Raw genomic sequence first — 21,994 nt, forward strand, 5'->3', positions numbered from 1 at the left:
AATCGAGGCGCTAAGCAATTCAGTGATGACTCCCTCTCTAAATAAAAATACAGTATAGGACCGCGGATGTGACTCAGTGGTCAAGTTCCACTGAGTTCAATCCCTGGTATCTGCCTCCCACCCCCAAAAAAATATTGGTGAAAATTAAAACATTTGATAATATAAAATATTCATAATGGTTGAGACAGTTGGTACTTAGATGCATTGACATGAAGTAGTATATTTTGGGGCAACCTAAACAGATGAAGTAAGTAGATCAGACCATGTTGAGTTAGAAATATCTCAACTATCTTTATAATTTGTTTTTTTATTTTTTGTAGTTGTAGATAAACACAATACCTTTTATTTGTTTATTTTTACGTGGTGCTGAGGGTGGAACCCAGTGCCTCATGTGCTAGGAAAGCATTCTGCTGCTAAGCTACAGCCTCAGCCCTCTATGATTTTTTAAAATGACCTTTACATATGTATATATCATTTATATTTCAAAAATATTTATGTATATACATATGTATAAATATATTGACAAAGACCAGAAGGTGTACATGTTCCAAACTAGTAGATGTTTCTGGGCAGAGAGAACTGAAGTTGGGGTGGAAAAATAATAGTTACTTCATTTGTAATGTTAGAATATTTTTCATAATTATAATGTGTTTATGTAATTTATGTATTATATAGCTTAAAATACTTTGTATAATGTTGAAATCATGATACACTTTGGTGTAATATTATAGGAGAAAAGTATGTGTAAAAGCCAATTGCAAACAGATAAATAAAATTTTAGTTTTATGTTTTTGTGTACGTTGCATAGAAAAAGATCCTGAAATGACACTTGCCACAGCATTAAGATGTGGAATACAGTCCATGAAAGAAGATTTTTGTGTGTGCCATTATGTTCATTATATTATTATATTATTTATATATTATATCTAATTATATATAATTTATATACATATAGGAATACTTTTATATATATGAGGGGTACTAAGGATTGAACCCAGAGGCACCTTACCTTTGAGAGAGGGTCTCATTGAGTTGTTTAGGACCTTACCTTCCTGAGTTACTGGGATTATAGGCATATGCCACTATGCCCATCCAAATACATATATTTTTTAATATTTCCATGAAACTCTGGAATTTAGTTCTCATACTTCATTATCTATACTTTTTTTTTTTTCTTTTTCTTTTTTTTTGGGTGGTGTCTTCATAAAACCTGAGAATGCCATTTCAAATTGTTCTGGTGATTGTCTGTTTGGATATAGGAATTATCTTCTAGTCTTCAGCAGAAGCTGTTTTGTTATCAACAAGAAATGATTAAAGAGAAGACTCTTTTTAAGGAAGAATTAAAGCTAGCACTCGAAGAACTAGATCTAGTACAGCAAAAGGAGGAACAAACTGAAAGATTGGTCAAACAGTTAGAAGAGGAAACAAAAACTACAGCTGAAGAACTAAAACTCCTAGAAGAACAGCTGAAAGAGTTTGTATTAATAGTACCTCTTATTTATATATGATTTCAGATGTTGAGAATTTTTTCCTGGTATATTTTTTTAAGATTCTCACCTCAATTGTGAATATGTGAGATTGGAATTACTTTATAAGTAAGGAATAGACAAAGAGAGAAAAAGTACAGGCAAAGAATGTCTATGCAAGCCAATAAGACACCTAAAGTAAAAAATATTGTCTTTAAATTTTTAAGGCCAGAAGTTCAATTAAAGTAGTTTTAGTAAACAAATGACTGAAGTTTTGTGCTATTTTACTGCTCTTATATTTTCTAGAAATCACTGGACGTCAGCATTACAGTGATGAATTTAGAGGAAAAAACTAGTAATACTACCCTTTAGTAATAAAACGAATTGCATATTTTGTCTATGTGAACATCAGTTTACATAGTATAAATTACATTTTTTGTTAACTTTAACAAGGGAGCAATTAAAAAGCATCATGGGGAAAAACAACCAGAAATGGTAAAGCATTGAAAAATAAGAAATTTATCATTCAAAGTAGAAAGACAGATGTCATTTTGGTTTTTGACTCTGATTTCATATTACTTCCATCATATTATACCTCTTTCACCACTTCATGTACTTAAAATATCCAGTTTGATTCTTGCATTTGAATTGCAAATAAAGTAATTGTGTTATTTAAATCCTTGGGATCTCATCACTGAAGCATTTTATTAGTAAGGAACCATGAATGAGATATGGACCTATAATATTGTAGTAAATCTCCCACTTTCTCTTCTTGGGCATTTTTGTGGTTAATCTCCTTTCTATTTTCTTGTGATTAGTGATAACAATGAACACTTAAGATTTTATACCTGTGTTTTGGGAAATAGTACAAAAGTATAATTAGCAGAATTGTTCTGTACTGTCCCAGTCTAAATAACAGGAACCTTAAGAAACTGCATAGATAGATATCAATTTCACAGAGGATAGTTGAGACAGTTATCCTAAAGACAAAGAACTGGTGTAGCAGTCATGACATAAGAATTTTATTACAATATCTGTTAAATAAGTGGGTGATTCTGAGCAAAACAGCCCTCAGATCTGTCATTTTCTATTTCATTGGGTATAAAATAAAGGTATTTAATTGTAAGATGATCTCTAAAGTCTCTTCTAGACTAGAAACTTCAGGCTTAAGAAAATATCAACTAAGAATTGAAAGTAATTCCTCTAAAGTATAGGGAAGAAAATATTTTTTATTACAAAACCTTTAGTAACATTCAATTGTTTTTCCTGTGATGTGTATATTTTAGAAATCTAAACTTGTTGCTTAATATCTGATCAGCTATTTATCTTATTTCAGTGTCCCATCTAGTTTGTAATTCTGAGATTTATAGTATATAAAGATAATTTAAAATTCTATTTTGTCTATACAAAATAATCCATTTAAGTGTTGAATTTTTGCATAACAATGAATTATGTGGATTAGCCACTTATCCAGAATAAATCCATATAATCTTGTAACTCTTTTTCCAAAAGAACTTTTAAAATGAAGTGTCTTTAACTATACTTAGTAGTATAATCTAAGTGCAGAGAATGAAATGAGTAAAATCTGGGTACTTTTTAACTGGCAATTTTTAGCTTCTGTTGTTAAGATCTGTTTCAGAGCTTTTACTCACCTTCTTTCCCCCAAATTTTAAACACCCACTTAAATCCATATGATATGAAAGGACAAATTTAGTAATAACTTAAATCTGGATGAAAACAAGTAAAATAAGAGCAGAAGAAATAAGATGAAACTAGTACACGTTAGTACACTGAAAAATATATAAGAATTAGGTCATAAACTTGGATCTAAACTAATGCAGCTCATGCAAAGATGAAGATAGGAGATTATATGATTCACAGTTCCTATATATTCCTTAACTTAGAGTAATGATTTATTGTTAGCATTTTATCTTCTAAATTTTTCCTTTTCTTAGGAAAGAAGCTGAAATGGAGAAAAATGATGCTGCTCATATGCAGGCCACCCTAATTTTGCAAGAAAGGTATAATAGTACAGTGCAAAACCTTGAAGATGTTACTGCTCAATTTGAAAGGTATTTTTCTTGGGAACCTTTACTCTCAAATATAATGAGAGCGGGGAGAAATATTTATCTGCAGAAATCTGTGAACAAAGTAATCACACAGAGGATGGCTGGTATTAACTTTAAATTGTTATTATTGTTGTTGTTTTGTTTTGTATTGTGTTATTGTGTTTCTTGTAATTGAACCCAGTAGTGCTCTACAACTAAGCTATATCCCCAGCTCCAGCTCTTTTTATTTGTTTTTTTTGTTTTGTTTTGTTTTGTTTTGTTTTGGAGACCGAGTTCCACTAACTTGCCCAGGCTGGTCTGGAATTTGTGATCCTCCTGCCTCAGCCTCGCAAGTTACTGAGATTATAGGAGTTCTCTACTACTCTTGGTTATATCTTTCCATTCCATAATGACTAGCCATAATTTGGCATTAGTGTCTCTGTATTTATATGGGAACTTCCTTCTCCCACCATCCAGTTTAAATTTCATGCATTCTTGCACTCTTTCCTCTGTGTGTGTGTGTGTGTGTGTGTGTGTGTGTGTGGTGCTGGGGATTGAACCCAGGGCCTTGTATATGCAAGACAAGCACTCAACCAAATGAACTATATCCCCAGCCCCTAAATTTCATGCATTCTTGAACCTTTGATACTTCTGTTTTACTTCCCTGATGTTGTTTGCTTGAATTGAAAAACTTATAATCAAACTTAAAAACACCCACATTTATACTACTCCTGCATTTTACCTACTAAATAATTTCTTTTAACTTTCAGTGACATCACTATATATTTGTTCCTTGTCTCTCAAAATTTTTAACCTTTCTACTGGAATTTTCCCCATCAATATGAATTCATGTTAACATGCAGTCATCTTTAAAATGCATAATTAAAAAAAAAAAAAATCTCCTTGACTCTGGCTTGCTTCTGCACTTGTCCAGTACAACTCATTTCTAACATCTGTCTTAACCTAAAATTCTATTCCTCTTCCCATTCCATCTTCTTAATAAAAACTTGTCTGTCTGTATATTATATCTACTTCTTAACCTCATGTTCCATCTACTTGCTATTTTTCCTTTTTTTTTTTCTTTTTTTTTTTTTTTTTTTTTTTGGTACCAAGGATTGAACCCAGTGCTTAAGGGGCACTTAACCACTGAACCACATCCACATCCCCAGCCATATTTTGTATTTTTATTTAGAAACAGGGTCTCACTGAGTTGCTTAGGGCCTGAAACTCACTATCCTCCTGCCTCATCCTCCCGAGCCACTAGGATTACAAGTGTATACCTCCATGCCAAGCACTATTTTTCCTTTTAAAAAAAAGTTTAATTGCAAAATATAACAGTATATTAATATTAATATTTTTGTTTATCATAATTTAGACCATTTTGGGAGGAGATTTATCCTATTTTAATATATGTAATAGATACAAAAGAATATATAATTCTATACATAAGTAATAAAGCATAAAAATATAATCAATACACATGAACCATAAAAGACAACCATTAATTATAAAGATATTCAACAACTTGTTTATCTGTGTATGAATTTTCATCTCTATGCCATCTCTGAACATCTAACATTGTCTCAAAGCCCCTATTTAGTATTTTCTCACTTTTTTCCCCATGCATTATGGTTTTATAACATGTATACCCATATAAATAACATGTTATCTAATTTTGTTCTTAGCATCACCAGAAATTGTCATCATACCATATGCCATTTCCTGTGATTTGACTTGCCTTTTCCCTGTGCATTATGTATTTCTAGGATAGGATAGAATTGAATTGTTGCATGAGAATACAGTTTGTTCATGGTCATGCTGTGAATATTTGATTGTATGAATATATCAGATTTTTTTTGTCCATTCTTACTTTGGACATTTGAGTTGTTTCCTTTTTTTATTTATTAACTTATGTTTTGGTTATTACTGGTGGTATTCTTATGAAAATTCTTAGAGTCTCCTAGTACACATGTATAAGAATCCTTCTATGTGAATGTTCATTTTTAAAATTTAATACCAGTCACTTTCCAAAGTGAGGATAAAAACTTAAACCACTGTTCTACTTCTTCACCAAAGCTTATAGACTTTTTAAATTTTACCAGTATACTAAGTGTACAGTAGATAATGCTTCAGCATTGTTGATACTTTCTTCCACAGTGTGACCTGTCTGCATTTTTCTTCATGGTTTCTTATGAATTCTTGATTTTAAGTTTGGAAATTGTAATATATTCATTTTAAATTTATAAATTTTTATGTGTCTCACATAAGAGCTTCTTTCTATCCCAGGAACATGAAGATATTTACCTATTTTTCTTCTAAAAGTTTCAAAGCTTTCACTTTTCATTTTTCCACCTAGAACTAATTACTATGTGTATAGTGTTACAAAGATTAAATTTCTTTTTGTTTGTCCCTATGGATAACTAATTGCCTACCAATCATTCATTGAATACTACTTCCTTCCCTAGTGATACATTCCTATATATGATACATTCTGGTAAACATGTAGATAAATTTTTTTATATATTAGAACATATATGTATAAAACATACACAGTATCCTCTAAAGGAATTTCTCTTTTCAATGGTTTGAAAAATAGTGCTTCAGAGCAACTTGGGAGGCTGAGACAGGAGAATCACAAGTTTGAGGCCAGCCTGGCAACTTAAACCCTTTCACCAAAAAAACCAAAAAAATAAAACCCCCAAACTGTCCTAAAAATATTGCTTCAGGAGGTTTTAATCCATTCTAGTTATCAGTCATATGCTAATGCATTAAAATTTATTTCTTCAAACACACTTATCTTTTCAGCTCCATAGCGTACATCTCTGCAAATTTGACATATTCAAGTAGATATTTTATTATTGCCTGATAATAACCTGCCTAAAACAACTCTAAATCTTCTTACTCTTTCCGCCTCTCATTGTTTTATGATTTTTTTTTGGGTGGGAGTGCGGGATTTAATTTAGGGGCACTTGACCACTGAGCCGCATCCCCAGCCCTATTTTGTATTTTAGAGACAGGGTCTCACTGAGTTGCTTAGAACCTCACTTTCGCTGAGACTGGCTGGCATGATACTCCTGTCTCAGCTTTCTGAGCCACTGGGATTATAGGCTTGCACCACCACACCCAGCTTATTTTTTTTTTTTTTTAATTATAGTCAATAACATCTTCATCTTCTAGACTTTCATTCCATAAATCCTAGACTTGTTTTTCTCTCCCTTACCACCAACATCCAATCATTCTCTTGTATCTTTTTATTCTGTCTGCAAAAGAGATGTCCCATCTTTCCATTGCTAACACCTTAGTTTACGCTTCCATTATTGTTCACCTGGGCTGATAAATAGTTGTCTTACTTTAGAACTCCTGGTTTTCCAGCCTCCAATTTCCAGGATCCATCCTCCTCATATCTTTAGAGTAATCTACATACAAATTAATGGCTCTCCCTTATTCCTTAGGTAAACTCATTGTACCTGTGTTCAGCCCCATGCCTCTAGCTTCTGCTTCTGCTTCTCTTGTTCATCAGACTCCAGTCTGACCTCTTAGTGGCCTTTGTTCTACCTCACTCTGATATCACTCTGAAATACTTTGCCGTAACTGCCTAGCTAACTCCTCCTCACCTGTCATGTCTCAGCTTAATTATAAATTCCTTAGAAAGACCTTTTATGAATCACCAACTAATATGTATGTTCCCCTATTTTACCAGCTTAAAGTTCTTTGTATATTTCCTTCATAAACTCATCTTAGAAGCCTGAATTCTTACTGTGTAAGTGCAGGAATATATTAAAGTTTTGTTAACTTTACTGAAGATATGTAAAATATAAACTGATTAGCTCTATTTGTTGTTTTCGTAGTAGTTAGAAAAATACTTTTTCTTTGTTTTTCTTTTTAATAAGCTATAAAGCATTAATAATTAGTGAGCTAGAAGATCTTAGACTGGAGAACTCATCACTACAGGAAAAAGTGGCCAAGGCTGAAAAAAGAGCAAAGGATGTTCAACATCAGATACTGACAACTGAGAACACAAATCAAGAATATGCAAGGTATGAATAAGCATGCCTGCCCACACTAATACCTTAGAACCATTAAAACATTTTAATGTTGTCAAAAGCCAACTACCAAATGGTGCAGGAAATTTTGCCATGGCTTGTTTTTGGTCATCTTAAATAGTAATTTTTTTTAAAAATCCAGAAAGTATGATATTTGAAGAGTTATTTGGAATCTTTTTGGTTTGATTTTTAAAAAGCAAGAAGGGAAAGAGAAAAATATCTGTAAAATGTTTAGTGACTTTTCTCTCAAATTCAAAGGATGCTTGTAGATCTGCAGAACAGATCAGCATTGAAAGAAGTAGAAATCAAAGAAATGACAGTTTCTTCTCTTAAAAAGATAACTGATTTGCAGAACCAACTCAAACAACAAGATGAAGACTTTAAGAAACAACTGGAAGAGGAAGAAGTAAGGTAAGCTATAATGAGAAAGTGAGTGCCATGTAATGCAGTTTTTTTTTTCCTAATTGAAGTTAAAACTGATTTCATAATTAATGTTTTCTTAATTTAATTTTCCCATATAGAAAAGCTGGGAAAGAAAATACAATGGCAGAATTAACTGAGGAAGTTAATAAGTGGCGTCTCCTTTATGAAGATCTATATAAGAAAACAAAACCTTTTGAGGTTTGTCATTTAGAATTAAACTTACATGTGTTTATTTTACCATCCTGTTAAAAGTTTATAAAATGGATTATGGTTTATAATATTTTTCCACCTGTATTGAAATAGAATTTAAAATTTTACTAGACTTAAATTTTTATGCCTCATCCTGGGGATTGAACCCAGGGGCTCTTGACCATTGAGCCACAGCCATGACCCTTTTTTTATTTGAGATAGGTTCTCACTAAATTTCCCAGGCTGACCTGGAACTTGGAATCCTCCTGAGTAGCTGGGATTTCAGGTGTCTGACACCATACCTGGCTGAACATAAATTTTTAATGTAACCTTTACAGGTTAAAAATTGCTTTCTAATAAAGAACTTATAGTTCAGATTGCTTCAAATGAACTTATGATAATCACTTTGTGATGTGCATTTCGTTATGATCAAATAGTATCATTTTAAGGATACATTCTAATTTTGGCACTTAAATACAGTAGAAACACATTGGTTATAATATGAGGTCTATTTGTATTAGACAGACCTAGTTGGTTTTCTTTCCTTGTTTTTTACCTCTGTCTCAATATTATTTAAAATGAAAACTAAAAAATTTTAAAGATTTTCTTAGAAAATCTGTTGAGATCCTTGAGAAAAGGTAAATATACTGTGTTTTTGTTGTTGTTGTTCTTGTTTTAGTTTTTTTACATTTTATATGAAACCTGTAAGATTTAATAATTTGAAGTCTTAATTTCATTTTTAAAAATAATCCAGCTTCAACTGGATGCATTTGAAGCAGAGAAACGGGCTTTGTTGAGTGAACATGGTGCAACTCAGGAACAGCTAAATAAAATAAGAGATTCATATGCAGAATTATTGGGTCATCAGAATCTGAAGCAAAAAATCAAGCATGTTGTGAAATTGAAAGATGAAAATAGCCAACTCAAATCGGTATGTAAAATAGCATTTAATTTTATTAATGGGTATTGAAGTGAAGGTCTTAATATTTTATTTATAATATTTAAATATGATAAAAGTCTTTTCTATTGAAAAACAGCAATGGTTTATAGAGAAAATTCTGTGTGAGAATTAATGGGTTTATTTTAGTGTTTACCAGGTGTATGTTCAGTGTTCTCAGGTTTTCCAACTATGGTATAATACACTGAAATTTACTGGTGTAGTTGGAAGAATGTATAAAACTTTACACATCCATTTCTTTTATTTTTCTGTAAATTTTTTAATTCTAATTGGTTATACAGGACAGAATGCATTTTCACATGTTGTACACAAATGGAGCATAACTTGTCTTTCCTCTGGCTGTACATGGTGCTGAGTCACACCAGTAGTGTAATTATACATATACATAGGGTAATAATGACTGTCTCATTCTACCATCTTTTTAGCATTGCCACTGCCCCAACCCTCCCTCTGCATAATCCAAAGTTCCTTCATTCTTCCCTACCCACCCTCCACTATGAATCTGTATTCACTTATCAGAAAAAACATTTGGTCTTTGATATTTTGGGATTGGCTTATTTCACTTAGCATGATATTCTCTAGTTCCATCCATTTACTTGCAAATACCATAATTTTATAAATCTTTGTGGCTAAGTAATATTCCATTGTTTATATGTACCACATTTTCTGTACCCATTCATCTGTCGAAGGGCATCTAGGTTGGTTCCATAGTTTGGATATTGTGAATTAAGCTGCTATTGATGTTGCTGCATCACTGTAGTATGCTGATTTTAAGTCCTTTGTGTATGAACCAAGGAGTGGAATAATTGGGTCAAATGGTGGTTCCATTCCAAGTTTTCTCAGGAATCTCCATACTGCTTTCCAGAGTGGTTGTACCAATCTGCAGTCCCACCAGCAAGGTATGAGTGTACCTTTTTTCCCACATCCTCACCAAAACTTACTGCTTGTATTCTTGATAATTGCCACATCCCCAGCCCTATATTGTATTTTATTTATTTATTTTTATTTATTTTTTTATTATTTTATTGTAAACAAATGGGATACATGTTGTTTCTCTGTTTGTACATGGCGTAAAGGCATACCATTTGTGTAATCATAAATTTACATAGAATAATGCTGTTTGATTCATTTTGTTATTTTTTTCCCTTCCCCCCCACCCCTCCCACCCCTCTTTTCCCTCTATACAGTCCTTCCTTCCTCCATTCTTGCCCCCCTCCCTAAACCTAACTCTAACCCTAACCCCTCCCACCCCCCATTATGTGTCATCATCCACTTATTAGCGATATCATTCGTCCTTTGTTTTTTTGAGATTGGCTTATCTCACTTAGCATGATACTCTCCAATTTCATTCATTTGCCTGCAAATGCCATAATTTTATCATTCTTTATGGCTGAGTAATATTCCATTGTATATATATACCACAGTTTCTTTATCCATTCATCAATTGAAGGACATCTAGGTTGGTTCCACAATCTGGCTATTGTGAACTGAGCAGCTATGAACATTGATGTGGCTGTATCTCTGTAATATGCTGATTTTAAGTCCTTTGGGTATAGGCCAAGGAGTGGGATAGCTGGGTCAAATGGTGGTTCCATTCCAAGTTTTCTAAGGAATCTCCACACTGCTTTCCAGAGTGGCTGCACTAATTTGCAGCCCCACCAGCAATGTATGAGTGTACCTTTCTCCCCACATCCTCGCCAACACCTGTTGTTGCTTGTATTCTTGATAATTGCCATTCTAATTGGGGCGAGATGGAATCTTAGGGTGGTTTTGATTTGCATTTCTCTTATTACTAGAGATGTTGAACATTTTTCCATATGTTTGTTGATTGCTTGTAGATCTTCTTCTGTGAAGTATCTATTCATTTCCTTAGCCCATTTGTTGTATTTTATTTAAAGACAGGGTTTCACTGAGTTGCTTAGCACCTTGCTTTTGCTGAGGCTGGCTTTGAACTTGAGATCCTCCTGTCTCAGCCTCCAGAGCCACTGGAATTACAAGTATGCGCCAGCCGACAATGAACCAGAATCTGATTGGATTAATATGGAGGGCAATTTGTATGCCTTAGAACACTACTGAAAACAGCCATGAACCAGCAATTAGCAGAACAATCAGTCATGTGGTCAGTGAAAGACAGGAAGGTAGCACTGCCAAAGCAAGCTTACCCCAGGGTGACTAGGCATACCCAAACTGCAACCCCCTGAATAGCTACATCAGAGGTCAACAGTGTTGGAAGATAAGGTTGTCTCATACTAGACAAAAGCACCACAGCAATTTTGATTTGCATTTCTCTAATTTCAAGAGATGATGAACATTTTTTCTTATGTTTGTTTTTTGGCTCAATCCCCAGTATCAAAAAAAAAAAAAAAAAATTCTGTCTCATTTGTAGGAGTTATATCAGAGATTACTGCTTGATACTTGTTCTGACTCTGGAAAGGCTCCTCTCAGCTGTCTTATTCCCCATTTCTGTCCTACAAACCAGCCAGCCTACAGTTTAGCCTACCCCTTTAATCTCCTTCAAGTTCCCTTTCACCACAACCACCTCTCCTCTTTAGAGTATTCTTAGTCTTTATCTCTACATGATCTGTTCAAGGTGAAATCAATTCCTTTGTAAAGAAATTAGGAGCTATTTTATGGTCTGTTTTTCTCTCAATCTCTGAGCTAGAATTCTAGAGCTGAAATTGGGGATAGTGACAGGTTTTTCTGAATTTCACATCTACCCCTGAAGGTGAGGTCTTGCAGGGAAAGGGGATGAAGAATAGTTCAGGATTTCTCAGCTTGTGTTTTCTGGCACAAAATTGAACCAGGGCACAGGTGATCAGGGTCACAGTATTTTCAACACACTGTGCCCCAATCAAGCTCCTATACCACAAGTGGGACTGAGCAGAGGAAGGGATATTCCAGCCTTCAACTAAATTTGCACAGGACATAACTATAGCAATAAGAAACTTTGGGTAAGATGAGAAAGTCTGATGTCCTGATCCTCCAAACAAGAAGTCTCCGGAAGCTGGGAGAGAAGAAAGGCCTGTGTTTGTGGCTAGAGGAGTTGGGGTTGAAATGCCACAGACTTTCAGGTTTCCTACAGATTTTTTTGTGGCTCTTTTTAAATAGATGTTTCTTCATTTGCTATTTTGCCTTCGTAGCCATTTTCAGGGGCCATAATTGATTGTCTTTTTATAAATTTTTTTTTTTACTAGCAGAGCTTTCATGGTATCATGCCAGTAGTTGATTTCAGCATTTCTTTTGAGAACTTTTATTAGAAAAATAACTTTGTACTTACAGAGAAGCAAGAAGACTTAAAAGACTTTATGTCACTTGTCATAACTGTTCAAAGACATTTTGTAATTCATTCTTAAAGTGTAATAGTGATTTTTGCCATTAAAATTGCAACTTTGCAATTTGCCTGCAACATTGGTAACAATACATTTCTACCAATACGATTTTTAATAATTGTTTTTCTCTATACTTTTCTCATGTAGGAGGTGTCAAAACTCCGATCTCAACTTGCTAAAAAGAAACAAAATGAGAGAAAACTTCAGGAAGAATTGAATAAAGTTCTGGGTATCAAACGCTTTGATCCTTCAAAGGCCTTTCATCATGAAAGTAAAGAAAATTTTGCCCTGAAAACTCCATTAAAGGAAGGTAAGAAATGAGTACATGTATAGAACTGTCCTCTTCCTTTGGATTTGCTTTCACAGCATTTAGCAACTCACCCTTTTTATGAACTGTGAAAATATATTGATACCTTTATAGATAAGAAATTCTTCCTGAGATTGATTCATACAATGCTTTTTTCCTCCTGTCTCATTCTTTCCGTATATCTAGACTCTGCCTGTCTTTCAGGCCCCTTTAAAACTGGATCTTCCTTGAAGCCTTATCTGACAGTTTTGCTCCTATCCTATCCCTTCCCCCCAAATTATTCCCAGTATAAAACATTTACATTTTAACCTTAATGTCTCTTAGGCCATTAGTAATAATTTTCTAATTTGTTGTTTTGGAGAAGCAAATCTCTTTTGGACTGAACCTTTGTGTCTTTTACTATAAATCCAAGTAGGTTAAATAGTGAATAAAGAACTATAAGCAAAATTATCCTGCAGATTGTAAATATTGTTCCATCTACTTTCCAGAACATGGACTGCCTCTTTTTAATTTATAAAACTTGATGAAGGGGCTGGGGATATAGCTCAGTTGGTAGAGTGCCTGCCTCGCAAGCACAAGGCCCTGGGTTCAATCCCCAGCACCGCAAAAAAAAAAAAAAAAAAAAAACTTGATGAAATTTGTTTTAATTTAAACTAATACTTCTTAATAATCATCCCAGGCAATTCAAACTGCTACTGAACTCCTACGCAGTATCAAGAATCATGCAAGTAAATATATGAAAAACCTGTTGAAGATTATTTTATACATACTGCTATTATTTTTGATGTTGTTATTATGTTTATAATGGGTATTTTGTTATTTTTAATGTGAATTTTAACTTCCTATCCTCAGATATGTAAAGGAAGTTCAACTTTTTTCAGTTAAGAGGGAGTTCAACATTTTTTTTTAACCAAAATTTCTGTTGATATTGTTGTTATTTTATTTTCTTTGGTGAAGTAACTCCTTAATACTTACTTACCTTTAATATTTCATTCTAAACATTCTCACTGGCTTTTTGGCTTTTGGTGCACACCGTCAAATCAACATTTCTTTAAAAATAACTGTCAAATTATTATTCTCCTATTCTATAACCTCAGTTTCAAGGTTCTAATTATCAGATTATTTTAACTTGATTCTCAAGTCTTTTCTAATCTGAAAAGGATTTGAAAGGCTAACATGCCTTTGTCATTCTTGCATCTACTTTGATTTACTAATAATGTTCATTCTGTCCTACTCATCACCCATCTATTTGTCCAGTTCAAACATGAAATAAAGACAGGCTTAACTCCCAGTCACCTCATTATCTTTTATCAAAGTTACTAAGTTATTTAATAATTTACAGATTCCTAGACTCTATCTCAGTTCTACTAAATTAAAATTTGTAATTGGGCTTACAAACCTGCATTTTTACAAACTCTTCTGTTAATTAAAGACTTTACATGTAACCTCTTTAGAGAACTTAACATTTGTGTATCTTCTGAAACTTTAATATTTGTGTAACATGAAATAAAATCATACAGTAAGTCATTTACTCGATTAATTATTAAGTTTTCATTTTATGAAACTACATTAATCCTTCTCTAAGATATATTTATTGTCTTTGCACCCCCTCCCCTACAGTGAACCTTGTCCCCAGAATCACAAATGATACTGTTTAGAAAGTGGTAATTCTCCCTCTGCTATATCTTATTTGTACAATTGTGTGATAGTAAATCACCATTTTTGTAATGTTGATGGACCAGTAGACAATCACAGAATAGTTTTTCTTAATAAATTATTTTGTCAAATATTAGTACTTGGTTGAATTTTAAACTGTGATTTTTTTTTTAAATAGGTTTAGAATAAAGACAGAAATTAGAAAAATTGTCTGATAAATAGTTTAAGACTGCTTTTAGTCAATCTGAAGTAACAGCAAAATAAAGAACCAGATGCACTGCTGGAAGTTCTGCTCACTGGGAGGGTTTCCCTTCACCACTGTCATACCTGAATGTCCCAGAAAATGACCACAGTGCTGCCACTTTAGAGGATAGTGGATGCAAATCATATTGAACCATCTGCAAATGAAGCCCAAGTCTTCTCTGTCAACTGATTATAGGAAGCTCCCCATGAGGCCACAGGTACAGGATGGCAAAGAAAAGGCAATGTAGCAATAGTGGGGACCACGGACGTTTGGGCTACTTCTTCATGTAACTTGTGCTTTTGTGACCTGTTTTGGTTCTATCACATATACACCTCTTTCATTTAATGATGGGGTGCTGCTGTTCACATCCAACTTTATGACTTGGTGGGGAGCTAACATCCACTTCACAATTAGTAGCTCAGGTTGTGTGCTAACTTGTGGCCTGTGGACAAGTGTTAAATTTCCACTAAGGCCCAAACAACAGGCCATGAGCTGTTTCTCAAAAGGAGTATAATTATCTACAAAGCATGGCAGGTCTTTGCTCCAAAATTCTAAGGATCTATCCCATGATTTACCTATAGAGACCTGCTAAGGGCTCCAAAGAACATCCCCATCTGCAATTGGCCTTTTCAAATTTTATTGGATCTGACAGATCATGTAGCTTGAGCAGCAGAGAAGCTTAAGCAATAGTCTGTCCCCATCACAGGGCTTTCTCCTATTCTGGGCCCCACTCAAAACTAGCAGTTTTTCAAATCACTCAGTATTGGCCACAGTAACACACCCAAATGAAGAATACATTTCTTCTAAAATTCAAAGAGGTCCACTAGGTACTGTACCTCTTTCGTGGTTATGGGAAAGGACACATGCAACCACTTTCCCTTTACCTTAGAAGTGATATCTCAACATGTACCACCAGACCCCTGGACATTTTACTAAGGTAGAAGGTCCTTGAACTTTGGCCAGATTTATTTCCCATTCTCTGACATGCAATGTGTTACCCATAAGTCTAAATTACTTCCCACTCAGTGTGTCCAGTCAGCCTAATGTCATCTGTGTAATGGACCAATGTAATGCCTTGTGGAAGGAAAAAGCAATTACTATCCCTGTGTACTACATTATGACATCGGGGTAGATAGTGAATATACTTCTGAGCTAGGCCTTGCCAACTGCAAGCTAAGTGCTTCTGATCTGCTTTATAGATAGACATGGAGAAAAAAAAAATTTGTCAGATCAGTAGTTACATGCTAGGAACCAAGAGCTGCATTAATTTGTTCAAACAATGAAAGCACATCTGGTACAGCATCTGCAGTGGGAGCCATCATGTAGTTAAACTGATGATTATCCACTCATTCTCCAATTTCCATCTGTCTTCTGCACTGGCTAAATAGGTGAGTTGAATGGGGATGTGGTGCGAATCACCACCCCTGCATCCTTCAAATACTTGATAGCACTAATCTCTTCAATTCCCCTAAGAATTCAGTACAGATGGTCCTTGGTTTACAATTATTTCAAATTTACAATTGTGCCAGAGTGACACACATTAAATGGAAACAGCACTTCAAATTTTGAATTTTGATCCCATGCTAGAGCTGTGGGTTACAATACTCTCTTCCATGCAGAGCATTAGTAGCCAGCCACAGCTCTCAGTCATCTATATGATAAAGAGGGAAAACAACCAATACTCTGTAGTGTGCTGTGTTTCCAGCATTTTTTAGCAATTGTGTTTTCATACATCATGTCTACAAAATACCAGTCTGTCTTCTATACCACACAACCATTCTGTTTTTTCACTTTCATTACAGTATAGTCATACTCAGAAAAACAATCTTTCAGTCAATGACAGACTGCATATATGTTGTTCCATTGTACATGAAAAATTTCTGATTACCTAGTGACTTTATAGCAATCATAACATCATAGCACAGAGCATTTTGTGTTCATGGTGAAATTCCTGCGCTGCTGATCATGGGAAATGTGCCAATCATTGCACATTCCTTATGTACAGTACATAACACTGGATAATAAATGACTGTTGGTGGTTTATGTGTTTACTATACTTTTTAAATAAGTTTTTAGGCATATACTCCTACTTATAAAAATACAGTTACACCATGTTATGCTGACAGCAGCTTTACACTTCTCATGTTTACCATGTCTCTGGATTGTTTCAAAAGGATACATCAACTGTTGACCTTTACCATCCAGGTTTGTATAAGCATACTCTGATGTTTGCACAATGATGAAATTGCATAACTACACATTTCTCAGAGATATCCCCATTGTTAAGCTACACATGACTGTACTTAATAGATTATGTGAGATATTTAACACTTCATTATAAAGTAGGCTTTGTGTTAGATTATTTTGCCCAACTGTAAGCTATTGTGAGCCCAATTAAGGTAGGTAAGGCTAAGTTATAATGTCTGGTATGTTAAGTATATTAAATACATCTTTCACAATGATATTTTCAATTCAGGATGAATTTACCAGAACGTAATCCCATCTTAAGTTGAAGAGCATCTGTATTGCTTTTGGTTTAATAGGTAGAAGTCCTAGTGGCTTCTGCTTAGCCTTTCCCAACGTAATAACTTTCACTTCATAGGTCAAAGAATCAATATGGGTGTTTTGCCATCTGTCAAGTGTGTATTCTAGACCTAGAGAAATAGCCACAGGACACACTGGGAGATGGGCCTGCACTGACATTGTTGAACACTTGATTTTCATAAGCCTCTACTTTGGTGGGTCATATTGACATTTTCAGTCTGTTGGAATTTGTGTGAGTACAATGCCAGTGTCCAGTAGTCCACAAAAGTTCTGATTATTCTCTTTTACCCTTTACAGTACCCTGTCAAAAGGCTGTAGGTCCCTTTGGGAAAGACTGGGAAAGACTTAACACTAGATTTTTAGTAATGTACTAGAAGTCTTCCTCAAGGGACCCAGCCTCTGCTTCATTCAAGAGGTTCTGTACACTGACTGAAGTCTGGGAATTAATTCAGGGTCCATGATTCTTTGATCATATGATTCAGGTTAGGGTTTTGTTCACTTGACCTAGAACTTTAATGCTTATGCAGATTAGGTAAGAAGTTAGTAGGCTTCCTGTCTCTTTTACTTACAGGAAAACCGTGATCATGAAGCCATAAGTATAGCAAGTCAGACTATTCTGATGACTCCTCTGGTTCTGATGTCTATTGTGAAAACCATACCACATGAAGTTTGGTGATTTTATTTTTCCCCAATCATTTGGCCCCCCCACCACCCTAGGATCCATTATTTCCCTTGCATTTAAATTTCCCAGTTTAGTGACTACAGTTACAGTTTGAGGTCTGTTCTACAAAGACTGATCGTAAAGCTCTGAAAAGAATACCGGGATACTGTTACTGTTTGGATCTTAAATGTCCCCCAGAGACCCTTTGTTGAAGACTTGGTTACCTGCTGGTGGTACTGAGGAGAGGTAGTGGAAACTTCATGAGGCAGAGTCTAATGAAAGTCAAGCCACGGGGATGTGCCTTTGAAGGGGATATTGGGACCCCAACCATTTCTTACTTTACTTCCTGGTCACCATGAGGCGAGCATCTGCTTTGCCAACCACGGTGTTCTGCCTCATCATGGGTCCAAAGCAATAGGACCAAGCAAGCAACACCAAGTGAAATATCTGAAACTGAGCCAAAATAAATCTCCTTTAAGATGATTTTCCAAGGTATTCTGTCCAAATGATTGAAAGCTGACATACTTAGTTCTCACACTATTGTTGAAAGGTATATCTATCTTTGCTTTTCCAGTGTCAGTGAATAGGGCTTAAGAGACAATTAACTCTAACATTCCAATCTCCCTAAGTCTTTCAGTTCCTTCCTCTATATTAAACCAAGGCAAGACCAGCTTTCCAGTTTGCTCACTGTGGACCATTTTTTATTCATGGTTCACCTACCCAAACTATAAGCCCTGACTTCCCAAGCAGCAATATGACTGGATCCAGCTTTGTATTCCTCCCATCATTTACTCACATCCTTAGTATCCTTCCTCGCACATTTTCCCAGATTTCTGTTCATATTAAATGAGCAAATTCAAGTAATTTCTTTTGGAGTATGGTGCACCTTTCCATAGGTAACACTTCTTATCTTGAGGAGCCTACAGAGGCTTGAGTCTGGTTGTAGATCTAGTTTTCGCAAAGATGGGTCCTGGGGATGAGTCCTTCAAGGAATCAGCATTGTCTCACATGGCAAATGACTGGGAGATGGGAGGGAGAGGCCATTATAATTTCCTCAGGCAATGTGAGGTAAATCCTCCCAGACAAGGTTGGAGGGTGTTATAACCAAACACTGGGATGTGGCTTCTTACTGGGCTTAGGGAAGCCTCTTCTACTGGCAAACACCAGAGTTCAGTGGCAGTGTTCTCAATTTCATGGAGGACTTTTCATGTGTTCTCATCACAACCTAAAGGATTCCATTCTTTCCCAGTTAGTGCCCTCACTATAATAATAGACACCCTGAAAAGTTGGGATTTCAAATTGAGCTACAGTTCAGCCAATGGGAAGATGAGATTCTGCATTTGATTTTCATCAGTCTGAGCCGTGCAGTGCCAAGAAATAAATTCTCCATAAGGGCACACATAAACACTTTTTAGGTCATGTTTGGTCACTTGAGCTGAGCATTGGAATTCCTGAATTCATCCTTTGTTTGCATCGCTTTATGAAGTGATATCAGAGACAATCAATCCACCTCATTTTACCTGACAGTTTTCCTAAAATATTTGAAAATATTATCCATAGTCACCTAGCTCCTTGCCTTTTATATGTGGTTGATTAGAATTACCCAATGAAAATATGTATCTCTATTGCCAAATCATGCCATGAACTGTCTTTCACTACTGGAAAGAGTGTTATTACATCTTTAATGAGAGTGCTAATTCCAGAATATCTGAAAGCAATTCAGAAAACTCATCCTTAAAATTTTGTTCCTCTAGAACCACTCTAGATGCCAAAATCCATATTAGAGTTTTCTAAAGAAACAGAACCACTGGGAGATATATAGAAAAGAGTTTATTATGAAGAATTGACTCATATGATTTTGAATACTGAGAAGACCTACAATCAGTTGTTTTCAAGCTGGAGGCCCAAAAAAACCTATGATGCAATTTGGTTCAAGTTCAAGGACAGGAAAAGTCAGATGTTGCAAGTTCAAACAGGTAGAAGGGATGAATTCTCTCTTCTGCTTTTCTATTTGGGCCTGAATAGACTTCGAATCTACTTTACTAAATCCAGCAATTCAAGTGTTAAATCTCATCTGGAAACAGACACACCCAGAAATAATGTTCAGCCACATATCTGGGTACTCCAAGATCCTTTCAGGTTTACACACAAAATTAATCAGTGTATATCTAGTACAACTCATGCCCTATGTGTCTATAACATCTTTTAACCTTGAATACTTGCCCAAGTTTTTGCTGGTGATAAGAAGGATCGTTCAGAGTTTAGGATAGCTTTGTTCCTCATTGTCCCTGGTAACCTTCCTCCAGATCCACTCATCTGGCTACTGTTCATGACTACTATATAAACAGTATTGACATTGTAAAACAGAAAATCCCAGTTCCTATATGTGGGTGGAGCTGGATATTGAGACATCTACCTTGTTACAAAGGTTATTTGAGTCCAACTCACTCAAGTAAAAAAAATCAGAAAAATCAGAAGTCATCCAAGCTACAATCACAGGTCAAATTTTGTTAGATTTTTTTAGGAGAAGCCTAGGCATGTAGCTCAGGGTAGAGGGCTTGCCTACAATCTTCAAGGCTCTGAGCAACAGAATAGCTTGTGTGATAGAAGGGACTACTTGCAGGGCTTTCTCTTATTCTAAACTGCTTGCTATTCCTCGTCCATTCCTCACTAATGAGTCAGATAATATCATCAGTGTAATAGACTAATGTAATATCTTGTAGAAGGCAATCAAAACCAACAGTTAATCCCCTTAGACTAGGCTGGAATGGTGCTATTACCAAGCATGAGAAAGCCACTTCCACTGGGCTTAGGGAAGCTTCTTCAACAGCAAAGAAGATTCATCAGAATTTAACAGGTCATTCTCCCCAGCTACTTCACTGAGGACTTTCTACTCATCCTCAATCCTTACTAAGGTGTCTGCACCATGTAAAATTTGTACTTAAATATATTAGTATGCTTTTAAAAAATGTGTAATGTGTGTGTGTGTGTGTGTGTGTATACTTTTAGTATATATAAAGTATACATATATACTTTTCTTTTTCTTTTGGTGGTGCTGGGGATCAAATCCAGGGTCTTGCCCTGTGCCATCAAGCCATATTTCCAGATCCTGTATGCTTTTCTTATGTCAATTTTAGTCTCGGGTCCAGCTGAAAAAGTCTAAAAGGGAGAGTTAAAATTTTTCCTTTCCTATTAGTATTTGATATTATCAGTGTTTTTAATTTTGTCTCTTCTGTTAGGTGAGAAACAGTATCTCAAAGTGGTTTTAATTTGAAATTCCTAGATGTTGAGCCTCTTTTTATGTGTTTGTTGGTCATTATGATAACTTCCTTAGTGAAGGGTCTGTTAAAAACTTCTGTCCATTTAAAAATTTATTTTTCAAATTATTGAGTTGAAGGAGTTCTTTAAATATTTTCTCAGACATGTACTGAAATTGTTTTTCCTTAGTCTGTAGTTTGTTTATTCTCCTTAATTTAATAATTAAAAAATTAATTAATTAATTTTCATACTAGGGATTGAATCCAGAGGTGTTCTACCACTGAGTTACATCCCCAGTCCTTTTTTTTTTTTTTTTTTTTTAATTTTGAGACAGGGTCTCACTAAGTTTCTGAGACTGACCTTGCATTCCTTCTGCCTCAGCCTCCTGAGTTGGTGCAATTACATTATAGTCAATGTCTAGCACCACCACATCTAGCACTTAATTCATTTTCTTTTTCTTTTTTTTTTTAGTAAATTCCTTTTTTTTTATTGTAAACAAATGGGATACATGTTGTTTCTCTGTTTGTACATGGCGTAAAGGCATACCATTTGTGTAATCATAAATTTACATAGGGTAATGTTTGATTCATTCTGTTATTTTTTTTCCCTTCCCCCCCACTCATTTTCTTAATGATACCTTTAGTTAGTACAAGTTTTTCATTTTGATTAATTTTATCTTTTTTAAAAAATTGTGTAGTTTTGATTTCTCTAAAAATTGTGTACTTTTGATTTCTCTATTGTATCTAAGAAATAGTTATTTATTTTTACCTAGATCATGAAGATGTTCCCCTAGATTTTCTTCTAAACTTGATATGTTAGCTTTTGTATCTTGATAAAGTTGATTTCTAAGATACATATTTAAATGTGA

At 34.8% G+C, this 21,994-nt stretch overlaps 1 protein-coding gene across 4 annotated transcripts in view; it reads left to right on the plus strand.

Moving 5' to 3' along the window:
• The window catches only part of Hmmr (hyaluronan mediated motility receptor), a 32,154-nt gene extending 17,605 nt beyond the window's left edge, over nucleotides 1-14,549 (plus strand). For all 4 annotated transcript variants that reach the window (XM_047556454.1, XM_047556451.1, XM_047556453.1 and 1 more), the window contains 8 exons: nucleotides 1,260-1,474; nucleotides 3,422-3,538; nucleotides 7,405-7,551; nucleotides 7,816-7,968; nucleotides 8,079-8,178; nucleotides 8,924-9,100; nucleotides 12,604-12,766; nucleotides 13,443-14,549. In XM_047556454.1, coding sequence (XP_047412410.1) covers nucleotides 1,260-1,474; nucleotides 3,422-3,538; nucleotides 7,405-7,551; nucleotides 7,816-7,968; nucleotides 8,079-8,178; nucleotides 8,924-9,100; nucleotides 12,604-12,766; nucleotides 13,443-13,462 — 1,092 coding nt within the window. In that variant the 3' untranslated portion in view covers nucleotides 13,463-14,549. The remainder of the gene's footprint in view (nucleotides 1-1,259; nucleotides 1,475-3,421; nucleotides 3,539-7,404; nucleotides 7,552-7,815; nucleotides 7,969-8,078; nucleotides 8,179-8,923; nucleotides 9,101-12,603; nucleotides 12,767-13,442) is intronic.
• The last annotated feature ends 7,445 nt before the right edge of the window (nucleotides 14,550-21,994 follow it).

The sequence above is a fragment of the Sciurus carolinensis genome, chromosome 6 (assembly GCF_902686445.1).
Source record: "Sciurus carolinensis chromosome 6, mSciCar1.2, whole genome shotgun sequence".
In the NCBI taxonomy this organism is placed as follows: domain Eukaryota; kingdom Metazoa; phylum Chordata; class Mammalia; order Rodentia; family Sciuridae; genus Sciurus; species Sciurus carolinensis.